A 13,003-nucleotide genomic window follows, 5' to 3' on the forward strand; every position below is an offset into this window, starting at 1 on the left:
TCGCCTGTCGCACCGCACAGGGCGGCCGCTGCTGAGGGGGCGTGGTGGCCGAGCAGCGAATGAAACAATTTCCGCTGACGCTGCTATTATTGCAGATGCTGCTATAGCTGGCCATTGTTGCTGCTGCTGTTGCTGCTGCTGCTGTTGCTGTTTCTGCTGTTGCTGTTGCTGCTGTTGATGTAATGCAACTAATTTTGTTTTTGATCAACGGACCGCAAATTTCGCCAGGGGTTTAACAGAAAAGCGAAAATTTTATTACGGCCACACTTACAAAGAGCAACATAGCATAGCTGCGCCATCTCAGAATTTAATATCCTGGCAGATACATTTATTAAACAGCGAACAAAAGTGTATATAGTGAACGCTTATGGACTAAAACAATTTCGGACAGCTCGAATATTTCATTTCAAAGGTGAAAAAGCTTTTAGCTCAACTACAGTTGCTGATGGATAAGATTCGAATTCTTCTTATATGTTCAGTATATCAGCAACATTAAACGAGTTTATCAGATGATAACAGGCGCGTATACAGGGGGAGGGGTTTCGGGTGTTCAAACCCCCCCCACCCCCCCTCCCCCGAAATAGTCGAAAATTTGGAAAGATTGAAGTCACTCCAGAGGATATTTTGAACGAAATGTCGAAAACAAGTCGGAAAATAGACATTCTCTTGTAGAAAAAAAATTTGAAATAAAGGTCATCCATTATATTATTAAGTACGAATATGTGTATTTAATATTTGCTGAAAACCCCCCCGAAAAAATTTTCTGGCTACGCGCCTGGATGATAATATATAGATAATATATTAACCATTACATTCACTCCATATAATTAAAATAGATAGATAATAAATTATAATAGATATAAAATATATTAAAAATTTGATAGTCATTTTCTGTTTTCAATTATATTGTTGTATATTATTATCAACAAGAATATGAATTAGGTATTTAATAAGTTTCCAGTCTCAAAAACTTTTGCTTTTGCCTCAGCCCAAACAAACCTTGATCAAAGCGCCACAAATATGAATCAGAAATCAAATGATTGGCTGAGCTTGTAGCATATCTATAATACATTATCTATTCTACACATCTATTATGTTTATCGATTCATTGAGCTGCGAAATGGCCCTTGGCAGCTGACAAATCACGCAAGATTTCCAAGTTTCAATTAAGCTGGAGCCATTCAAAGGCAGCATTCGGTTATTGCCCCGTCAAAGGCAAAAGGCGGACGCGGCGGCCGTTGAAAGCCTGAAATGCACAATCATAACCCACAACTGGGGTGTGGCCACGGGCGCACGGCCGAAATGCAATATTGCTGAGTTCCAAGCAGAGTTCAGGTAGTCAGCCATGCTCACGCACACACAGACACACATATATATGTATGTTTGCCATGCACCTCAAATTATATGTTGACAAGTCTCAACTGAGCCGAGCAACCCAATCGAATTATTGGGCCCATGGCAATTACTTTACCTGGGTCGCTGCGATTCAAATTGGGCTGGGCTCGCCGGCAAATTGCTGACCAAATTCATAGATGTCAAATCCAACACTATTACCTATGCAAATAGTTATTTCGTATCCTGAAATTTGACTATTCAGTGAATTATGTCATTTTCATATATGAAATCAAAGTCGATCGCAGATAATTTTGGTGTTACCTCTGAGCAGAGCTCGAAGTCATTTTGGCGCCCGAGAGAAATCGAATTTTATTGATAGAACTTGGCAGATAATGAACAAAAAAGGCAAAAGTGGAACGAATTTCATTTTTTACCATTATGAAAACGACTTGGAATATGAATTTAATATAAGAAATACAATAAATATGCATAGTATAATCCGTTTATAACGACTCTGCTTATAGAGCCCGTACGGTTATTGCGACGAAAATTCTGGTATCCAGAGTATAGTTATGTATAGTTATAGCGTCTTTCGGGTATAACGATGGTCCATTGAGCATCGTTACAATAGGATTTTACTGTATATGTAGAAAATATCTCCCTATCTTGATTGCTGATAAGAAAAAAAAAATTATTTATTCAGGTTAAATGAAAGAATATTATCAGAAAGCGCATATAGATATATTTTTGATGACGATAGCAAGCAGAATCGATCGAGGTATATTTGTCGGCCCCTCCCTATCAATTTTGTGATTTCATCAAATTTTTGTAGATATACGTCTATGCAGGTCTTATATCATTCTCGTCTCTGCATGATTTTATATCAATCCATTTTGTTAACATACATCGTACTAGTCTATATACCAGTACCAATCTATATATAGAGCAGGGCTTAGACTACAACTTTCATACTGATTCCGATTACATCCTATCCGGAACACATTTGCAATTAGTCCCACAATCGTGTCACGCACGACTTTTGCAACACGCCTTCAACTCGAATCGCACAACACCTGCAGCTAGACACGAAACTCGAATGAATCATCTGACACAATTAAGCCGACAAACTGTTTATGGCTCAATAATTTGATAAGCAAGCGAAGCATATGTTACTCTTGGGCTGATTAGGAAAATCACCAACAAGAAAAATGTAAATAAAGGAAAAACAGGCGACAAAGTAAAACGAATGCAATGCGAATGCGAAATTGGGTATTCATAAATAGCTGGTGATATTTGTCGCCCACCTTCGGGCAATTTTCCAGGGTTTTTGTCGCAATTTTCTTATCTCGTGAGCATAAAATTAACAACCCAACAAAATGGCGTCAAAATCAACGACAATGCTCGCACACATTATTTGCGTAGCTGGGCAGACGAGGACGAGGCGGAAGACACGAGGACACGGCAAGGACTATGCCAGAGCTTTATTTCGAGAAATCGACGCCCGCGGCGTAGCTATAAAAATTTGTGCGCGATAAAATGGAATTATGAAGACGAGATGCTGCGACAAGTGCGACGACCAAGTCTGAACACGACACGTGTTCTTATTAATTTTAATGCATATTAAAAATCGCAGCCGGCGGGGCTACGTCACGCCCCCAACGCCCATAACGGCTACCGCCCATCTCGTAAACCTTCTTCAGAAGCTGTAAATTTTAAGCAGCGTATCAATAAAAAGCCTGAAACGTTGAGCACGTTGAGGCACATAGAGTCAGCTCCAAGAGATATTCTAACCACAACAATATACAATACACCCACACACACACTCACACACACCGCGACACACAGATACACTCACACATGCTTGCATGACAGTCAGTGACTTATGTTTATTAGATTTTATGGGCGCTGGGGCTGAGCTTCATCTTGTGGGTTTTGCTTTACACATTTTTCGCTTGTGCATTAAAATATCTTAATAGAAAAGAGATAAGTCATAAAATATTAAATGAGTGACTACCACACACACACACACACACAGACATGCACACACAGACACACATAAAGCTCATAATCAGTCAGGGAGTCAGTGAGGCAGGCCAAGTGGCAGCGTGGTTTCATCTGCTGCTGGCAGGCTGTTGGCTATGTCGGAGCCTCCATTATGCCGCAGTATTGTGGTTATGATATCGCATGCCCCGTACGCAGCCAGTGGACAGCAGGGTATATTCATGCAGCAAACATCTGAGTTGATCAAGATAACCAAGGGTTCCCTCTTTGAGAACAGAACAGGAAGCTTTCTCTGCCGACCATATGAGCTGAATTTGAAAGTGTAGCTTGAAGCTGGACATACTTTGGCACCTTTTTTTAAGCCAAGGATGTAGCTCGAATCTATACATGTTGGCCAGTCCACTAATCTGCCTTAATGCTTCGATCCCTCTTAATTTCTGTCTCTATCTATTGATTTGATTTAAATCTCACTTGATCTTCATGTTGAACTCTTTTCTCTTCTGGTAGATCTGTTGATCTCAACTTCTATATCTGTCTTGATCAGTCTGTCTTTGTCTCTTTCCTTCATTCCTTCCCTCTCTCTTTTCATATCTATTTTAGTCTTTTCATCGTTGACTCTATATCTCTCCCTGTCTCTCTCTCTCTCTCTCTCTCTTGATCTATTTCTCTTGATCTATCCGTCTATATCTATTTTGACCTCTCTATCTTTATATCTCACTCCCTCTTCCTCACTCACACACTCTATCTCTCTCACAAACATCCTTTCTCTCTCTATATATATATCTCTTTCTACCTATCTTTGTAAATCTCTCCCTCGTGATCTTACTCTCCTTCTTCTTGTTCTCTCACCCTCTTGTTTTTCTGTCCTTCTCTCTCCCTCATATCTCTCTCGCTTTTCATCTCTGACAGTTTTTATCCCCTACAATTAATTTACAGGGCATCTTTGAGTCGTCCGCCTTGCAGCTCGTTTGATCATATTTGTTCTTAGTGCTCATATTTCCACTTTGCAGATAAATAATGCACAAAAGTTGTTCATTTAACTTTGCCTGTTTGTTTCGTTTCATACCGCTTTTTGTTTGTTTTACTCGTTGGCGGTTTAGGCGGACCAGCAGCTCCGCTGCCTCACCTGCACCACCACCATCGCCGCCATCGGATCGCCTGCCATGTGCCAGATATAAATCTTGAGAGCCTAAAACCAACTGGGGAGCAACTTTACTTTTTATTTTTATTTTCATTTATATATGTATAAATATTTTCCGGTATTTTTGGGGCCAGCTTTGGCTGAGTCGAAAATAAGTTAAGAAACTCATTCACATAATTTTCGAGTTTATTGGTGCTGCTGCTGCTGCTGCTGCGGCTGTAGCATGTTACACACCTGGCGGGGCGTGGATCTAATTACCAACAGCCCTCAGCAGCGACTCCGTGCTGCCCATAAAATCTAAATAAAAATCATTCATTTTCTCGGCAGAGCAAAAGTTAACCTAAGGCGCCAACAATTCTGCCAACTGCCATGCTTAACGGCTCCTTAAGAACCACTCGATGATGTTGTGGCTGCTACTGGAAATCCAGTAGCTGCAGCCAGCACCACCCCCCCTCACGCCCACTCCCAGCCGTGCGGTTGCCTTTGGGCGTAAAATTTTTATAGCCTACACTTGGGCGCCCGAGCAAGTTATGGCCACTTAATGAATTAACATTATTTTGATGGGTTTTATGATTTTTTGTTCATGCCACCCACACACATACACACACACACACACAAGCACACACACACAACTAGGTTGCAGCACCTTAGCAAAAATATCAGCCGCTTTTAACTTTTTAATAAGCCACAAAAATATTATTAAAACAAAAAAATAAACAGACCGAAATAAAAAATTAAGTAGATTCAAACATAAGCATAACTCCACTCGAATCATTTCATTAATATTTGGGCGTGGCTGTGGCAGCCCTCTGCCTTTTTTTTTTTTTGTGTATTTCGCATGCTGCATGGAAATTGCTTTTTAAGTACTTGGCTTCAATGCAGGCGCAGAAAAGTTTTCCATGCAGCGTGGCGGAAACTGCGAAAAGCTGAAGTGAAAGTTTTTATTAAATGCATAAAACGAGTCAAAGTCGTGACTGTGTATGTATGTGTGTATGTCTGTGTGTGTGTGTGTGTGTGTATTGAGCGCGTGTATCGGGCGACATAAATCTAAGTGCTTTAACGCCCTTGTGGCCAACTTTTGCAGCGCCTACTTTTGTGGCCAATGGTGCAAAATGTTTTAACAGTCTGAGCCACCCCTTTGCCCACTCCCAGCCAAGTATATACATGTGTGTGTGTGTGTGGGTAAGTGTGTGTATTATGTAAGCGTCGCTGTGGAGCTTTTGTAATGAGTTTTCAAGTGGTTTTATGCATAGGCAGGTAATTTTAACATAATGCCTAATGATGTATCTTTTGTGAAGGGGGGCTTACTAAATAGCCAAGCATTCTATGCCAGGTAGTGTTACACACACACTCTCACACACGCAAATGACAATGTAGTTTATAAAGGCAAACCTAATGGGCAATAAGCAGGCAGTTAGGCATGGAACGAGCTGAGTTTGTCAAATGTAGTGAAAGACAGACTCTTAAGCGCTTAAAACTGTCTGTGTGTAAATGTTTTTTAATGTATTATACCATACATGTGCGTAATATATAAAATAAGTTAAATTTTTATATAACATAAAATTTAAAAAAGTTTATAACAATTGCACATTATAATTATTATATATTACCATATCACAACACAACTCGCATTAAACTATATTAAACATAACTCGTATCTAACTTCCTTTATCTCAATCAAAGCTATTAAAGCTATTACGTACGCAGCTTATCACAGCTATTGCCAATAAATAAGATAATAATAATATGAATAATATAACTTATTAATTTAATTGTTTAATAAGTATAATTTGCAGTTACTGATTCGTTCAATAAAACTCTCGGATTCCCATTTATTGCTTGCAATATCAGCTAGCAGAAAATATCCCACAATTTAAATGCGCGCCTAAAATAAAATTCCCTAACAACCGAATTTCCCGTTTGCACTCGCATTTTTGTTCAGAGTTGGCGAGTCACTCGCACACACACATGCAAGCAAAAACAAACGCTCTCGCTCTCGCTCTCTCACAGCCGCAGCAGCAGCAGCAGTAGCAGCTGCCGCATATGCCGCACCACGGCGAATTGGACACAGCCAACGGCGGCGAATGTATTTGACAGTTGTACCAGTCGCCCGTGTGTGTGTTGTCTGTCTCTGTCATCATAGTCGCCGTCGCTGTGGCCGCCGTCTCGTTGTGCTTCAGTTTTTCTGATTGTGGCCCAAGCAAAAACTAGGCAAACATTTTTAAAAAACTTTAATAAAAATCGTCAATGAAATGCGCACAAAGCAAAGTCATATGTTGACTGCTCGTAAATTTCAAAAGTAACTAAATAAGTGCAAAACACAAAGTATAATAAAACAAAGCTGTGAAAATTTTGTATAGTGCGAACGCCTGAAAAATTCTCTGCGCAGCAGCCGCCTTTTTTCGGCAACGACGAACGAATTGGGTACAAAAGAATGAAATATATATAATAACGTAATCGAAATATAAACAGTTTAAGTGGTTGTGCATTTTGATATATGACAAGTGCTGAATATCTGATAGCAAGCAAAAAAGATACAATATACAGCTACATATATTTGTGCCCAAAAATATGTGCCAAAAATACAAAAGTTTTACAACTCGCAAAAAATTATGACAATAAAAGTGTGTGAATAAGATATAAAATAAAATCATAAAAAATCTAGGAATACACATTTATATGTGTATAAATAGATATAAATATAATGTTTAATAGTGCGTCCATTAATCTTATTGTTATTGTTGTTGTTGCTGTTGCCTTTGTTCGCTGCGTCGTTGTTGTTGTTGTTATTCGCATTTTGTGTACCTTTCAAGAAATCAATAAAAAAAAACAGTACGCAGCCCAAAGGCCAGGCAAATTCGCTCAAAACGAGTCGAGAGAGCGGAATGAAAGAGCAGCATTTAATACAAAACAGCAGCGAAGCGCCTGAGAGCGAGAGAGGGTGAGCGCTAGCGAGCGTGAGTGCCCTGTGCGTTTTGTTGACATTCTACAGCGCCGCATGCTTGCCAAGAAGCCCAGCTTGAGTAGTGTGTCTCCTCTTGTGCCTCTCTCTCGTTCGCTCGCGCGCTGTATCTGTTACTGTGGCTCTGTCTTGGTCACAACTATGTCATAATTTAGCATATTTAGCAAAAGAACGCGAATGTCCGACAAAGAATAAACACAAATAGAACAATAAGTGTATTTATACCATGATAAAGCACAGTTAGCTGACACAATTCTTAAAGAAGCAGATTGCATTCGCTGTGTGCCCGTTTCTCTTGTCGCGTAGCGCTGCGAATTACTACTCTTGGTATATTTTGGCAAAGGGTGCTCTGGGCACCACGTGCACAGCCCGGCTCTATTGATTTTTCGCATATCCTGCATCCTGTTTGCCGTGCATGCGCAGCCACCCATATATATGTAACTTTATATATATGTATGTATGTGTAAGTGTGTGTGTGTGTGGATATCCCTAGTGCACTGACCTTAGCCATGGTATTACCAGTCATAACTCGCAAGCTGCACGTTAATTTGGCCAACAAATTAACAGCATTTGGCAAGTCGCTAAAAACAACAAACAAACATTTTGTGATACACATACGTGAATGAACACACAAATATGTAGTACACAATGTGGGCCATTCATAAAAACCGGAGAGAGAAAAAATAAACATAATACAACTAAATAAACATTCTCGCTGTCGCTGTATGCATAGGAAGTGTGTTAGACGTATTTGATTTGGGTTTTTCGAAAGCGAATGCTTGAGTGCGTTAATATGTGGGTTATCAAACAGTCTCACGCCTATTAAAACCATCGAAGCTGTGTTCCCTTCTCGGCAATGGCTGCTTAGGGAAACCAAACTATCGAATATGCATTAAGAACAGTCCAGACCGAGCGACTGCCTATGTGAACTCGGTCAGTTGTGAAGTTATCTCAATGAAATTTCGTATAGGTGGAAACAACATATATGAATACGAATCAAAATATATTACTCCCTCATATAGCTGTCATATAAATGATTAGTTAAATATTGTGCTTTTAGTGTGAATCAGATGCCATATTTTGGGAGAAATAACTTCAGCTTAACATTTGAATCTTCTGTTTGAAAGGGTTTCTAGTCATAGGCTTACAATTCCCCTTGCCCATCAGATCAGCTCAATTTGTAGCCATATCATTTCAGTTACTTGATTGCCCAATTAGATGATATTTATTGACACTTGAGACACACTTTAACACACTTTCACGGGTTGTCAACAAAGTCAGTCGCCCGTCCACATTATTTTGTCTTCATTTGCTGTGCTGCTCCATAAAGCTATATTTTCTGTTTATTTATATGTTTGCTCAGAATACAATGGGAAATCGGCTTAGGCTTATGTGACCTACTATATTCGTAGCTTCTACTTCCGTTTATAGCGAGCGGCAGAGGTAGGCAGGCAGCTATAACATTTGTTACCTGGTAAAACGATAATATGCTCACTTTTTATCAATCACACACGCACACTGACACACTCGCAAAAAGGTCACTTATTATTGTTTATGTGTATGACAGGCATAATAGAGCTTATCTCGGCAAATGGCTAGCGACCATAAAAAAAAAACTCGCCACGACTTCAATGTGGTGTGTGTGACTGTGTCCGTGAGTGTCTATGCATGTTTTCCATTTATGGGTCATACACGCATACACACACACTCGCACTCACACATATCTGTGTTCCCATCCGTTTTTCTGCACTTGACAGCAAACAGTGGGCAATTTTTCAATTACATTTGCAATCACACATGCGGCACATGCCACAGCGACCACTCACTGCTATCTGCTAATCAAATTCTTCCGAAGTGACCCTAAAAAGTCGTTGGCCCCGTGCATTGACGTCGATCTACTGCTTGTAATAATATTATATTATTATTGTTTATTGTTGTTATATATAATATGAGTGTATAGATACATGGGAAAGCTGCTTGAATATTAGTTCTGCCTTTATATACCCTGTACATATAGATAAAGATGCTGACCAGACTCCAGAGCTTTTTAGCTAAGCATCTTGAACTTGATCATCTCTTTGTCAGACTGCATAAATTTATCATCTATAAGATATTAAAATGAAAAAAGTCTACTTCAAAGAAGACTTAATTAAAGCTTCCAGAATTCAATTTCCGTTTTGAAAAATCTATATTATCTGCAGCTGAAGCTTATTACAGGGTGTTTGCTCATTACAGTTCTCCAAACAGATTGCCATTTTATAATCTATATCCAGAAGATTCAAATCCCGTTAACTATATTAACTTAACTATATCTCTATATAAATCTTGGAGATCCATAATTGATCAATTTTACTCCAAAATAGGATTAAGGCAAACTTCCAACTATTGCTATTTTTGACTCCATGCTCCATACTACAGGGTATTCTCTCGTTAGGCATTTCCGAATAGGTTGCCATTTTATAAGCTATGTCTACTTAACTTTCCGCTACCCGTCTTAGATCCATAAAAGGTCCAACAATTGACGCTTGATTGACCAATTTTCTGGGACCCAAAGCACGTCAACTCGTTTTCCAATATCTTTTTTATGGCCGCAGATGCAGTCCGCCAGTCTACTAACTATTTATATTCATATACATATATCTATCTTTTAGTGCGCTCCTATTCCGGCTGTCTGCCCGTCAATCTGTCCGTCTTTTATGTGACACACATTTTGTTATGCGAATATTTTGGGTTTATTGGTAATTTTGTTTTATGGTAACGCGTAAGCAGCCCAAGCTTTAGATTATTTTTCCGTTTTTTATTACAATTTCCTTTTCTTTTTTATTATTTTTATTTTATTTCGTATTTTTGTTGCATGCGGCTGCAGTTTGATGAGCTGCTAATTAGCACCGGCTGCTCAACAGTCACGAGCAACACTTTAGCCCAAGCACATGGCGTGCCGAGCCAGTTCTCAATGAATCAGCACGAGCGCACTGTAATTTGCACTTTGTTCAGCTACCTCTGAGCCACTCCCCACCCCCCCCACTCACCCTACCCCTTTTACTATCCATCTGTTTTCTTTTTCTCTCTTTTTTTCTTTCTTTAACTGGCAGTGTAGAGTAAGCTGCTGAGCTCGGGGCATATTAGTTGCTGCGCTCATGATTGACAGTTGTTGGACTAGGTTAGTCGTCGCTGTGGATAATTAGCCCACTTGGATTGGCAGCTGGATGGACAGCCAACAGCATTTGCCTTTTGACCCCAACTGCTCCACTGCTCGAGCATATGCGAAGCTTATGTTGAGCTCCTGCCTTCAGCAGATTAGCAAACAGCATATTGATTATTGATCCAATTATTAGAGACCATTTAGGAAGAAGAGCTCGTTAGAAAATTTCTCGAATCACATAAGAGAAATGGATTAACTGACAAGTGATGGATAAACAAATGGATTTTTGATTACATATTACTACCTTTCGTTTTAAAGAAGCAAAAAAGGAAGCTTAGCTCTTTAAACCAATTACCACGTTTGACTGAGGAATTGTAAGAAAACAATGTGCAAGCTGAGCTGCTAGAGAATGCCCTACTTTTCCATAAGGACTTGTACCAAACCATTTCATATCTTAAGCTAGTTATGAGAGCTGCTGCTATATATGATATGACATATTAATATATAATATTTCATTTCATTTACTACTTTAGTTATATAATCGAAGTTATTACATTGAAGTTAGATTTCTTTTGTAGCAAGCAGTTATTTCTGTAGCATTATACAAATATAATAGATTGTATAATACCCATTTTCCACGCATCTTTATACTTATACTTCACTAACTGAGCCACGTTATTGTTTGTTTACCTTCGGCTAAATGCGAAACCTTCGCCTCAGCTCTTGAAATTCATACTCAACTGCCATTAATTTATTGGACAACTTCTTGAACATGAAGTAGCGTAAACTTGTGTCGCCTATGTTCGACTTGCACTTTAAATCTTTCTGCTTTTTTTGCGACATGAGGCATGAAGCCGTCTGCGAGTGCCGCCAGCTGTTGCACACATGTCAGCGGGACAGACGCTGGGCTCGTCAATTTATTGCAAGCGCTTTACAAGTTTTTTCCCTCTATTTTACTTTTTGCTTCCTACAGTTTTTATATGGGCACATTTATAATTTTTATTTATATGGTCACACATGAGCAGGGCAAGGGAGTTAGATGACGATAGAGAAAGAGAGTGAGACGGAGGGGAATTTTGATGCGTCGACAACTGCAGTGGCCACGCCCTCATGTTTTAAAGATTGAACCGGGTTGAACTCGTCAGAAAACAAAGGGCGATCGCAGGAGAAACAAGAATTGTGAATAAGTAAAGTAAAATGAAATGCAATAAATTATGATGTAAAGCAACGGCACCGAGTGGAGTTTTGTTAATTTTTACATCTCTCTTTGCATTTGCTATTTTATATAGTGCGCAACAAGCAACAACAACAATAACAATAACAATAATAACAGCTTGCAATTTAATTGATATTTTTACAATATTTTGTAACAGTGTAAAAATGGAAATCATTTAAGCATATAGAAAAACTTTAGCTAGAAAAAAACTAAAACAAATTGTAAAAAATAAAACTAACAAGAAAGAAAATGTTGTAGTAACAACAAACAACTAATAAAAACAAACAGTACGTTGCAAAAGTATTACAATAGAGCAAGCCTTGCTTTGCACAGTGGTGCAAAACACAGCGCACAAAAACAACAAATTCGCACAAACAAAAATCAACACGAAAACCGAGCGAGTCTTCTGCTTCCAATTGGAACGCGTATTGGAACAATGCCACGCCCACTGAAGCTGCCACTGTTGCAGCTGTTGCTGTTCAGCTGCCTGGCGATGCAGCACTGCGGCACAGCTCTGCCCAGCACTGCGCAGCCACCGCAGCTGGCAACGGCCAGCAGCACCACACGTAGCAGTCGCACCACTCCAGAGCTGTCGCTGGACGGCAGCACCACACAGCGCAGCATCTTGGATCTAGTCAATGCGGACCCCGACGGCTCCGGCTGGGAAACACTTGAGACTGAATTTAAACTAGCCACGCACAGCCCCACCGCCTCGACACTTGGCGCCACGGCACCCACTTCCATTGAGCAGCAGGACCAGCCGCCGGCGATCCCTGCCACCACCCTGGCCTTTGCCAATGCAGTTGCCGTTGCGGGCGATACCATGGACTCGACGGGCCTAGCTGGCGATGCCACGCCCCCCTATGCAGCGGTCGACGATAGTTATGGTAATTAGCTTGCGAATATTTCTATAGCGAAGAGAACTTTATCCACCTATGACGCATCAGAGATCACCATCAAATGGCCCAAGCGCTCGAAATGCTGATTCAATTATTCCAATTGACTCTGTTTATACAAAAACAGAAACTGCTGACTCAGCCATTGCAGTCAATGTAATGCATGAGATCACAAACCAAAAAGGAACTCAGTTTAATATAAGTTTATAAATATATTCACAATATTCCTAGATCTCAGATCTGTAAGAAATCTGAATGATAGAAAACGAAAGATATTTATTATATGAAATATAATGTACTTGCTCACAAG

The 13,003-nt window shown here is 39.8% G+C and overlaps 1 protein-coding gene and 1 long non-coding RNA gene across 7 annotated transcripts in view; both read left to right on the forward strand.

The window, feature by feature from the left end:
• The window catches only part of LOC6574734 (tyrosine-protein phosphatase 99A), a 130,074-nt gene that overhangs the window by 85,044 nt on the left and 32,027 nt on the right, over positions 1 to 13,003 (forward strand). Inside the window, exon 1 of one of the 5 annotated variants that reach the window (XM_032727976.2) lies at positions 12,120 to 12,684. The exons of 3 other annotated variants lie outside the window; for them this stretch is intronic. In XM_032727976.2, the coding sequence (XP_032583867.2) occupies positions 12,234 to 12,684 (451 nt within the window). In that variant the 5' untranslated portion in view covers positions 12,120 to 12,233. Of the gene's footprint in view, positions 1 to 12,119; positions 12,685 to 13,003 lie in introns of those variants that run through there. One more of the 5 variants, XM_044008119.1, reaches the window with a different exon arrangement.
• Positions 6,196 to 12,038, forward strand: LOC122757026. 2 transcript variants are annotated; one of them, XR_006356919.1, is made up of 2 exons: positions 6,196 to 7,101; positions 11,955 to 12,038. It is a non-coding gene; the product is annotated as an uncharacterized LOC122757026 (long non-coding RNA). The 2 variants fall into 2 exon arrangements; XR_006356920.1 differs by having other exon boundaries at positions 6,196 to 6,901.

Source organism: Drosophila mojavensis, unplaced genomic scaffold (assembly GCF_018153725.1).
Source record: "Drosophila mojavensis isolate 15081-1352.22 unplaced genomic scaffold, ASM1815372v1 contig_231, whole genome shotgun sequence".
In the NCBI taxonomy this organism is placed as follows: domain Eukaryota; kingdom Metazoa; phylum Arthropoda; class Insecta; order Diptera; family Drosophilidae; genus Drosophila; species Drosophila mojavensis.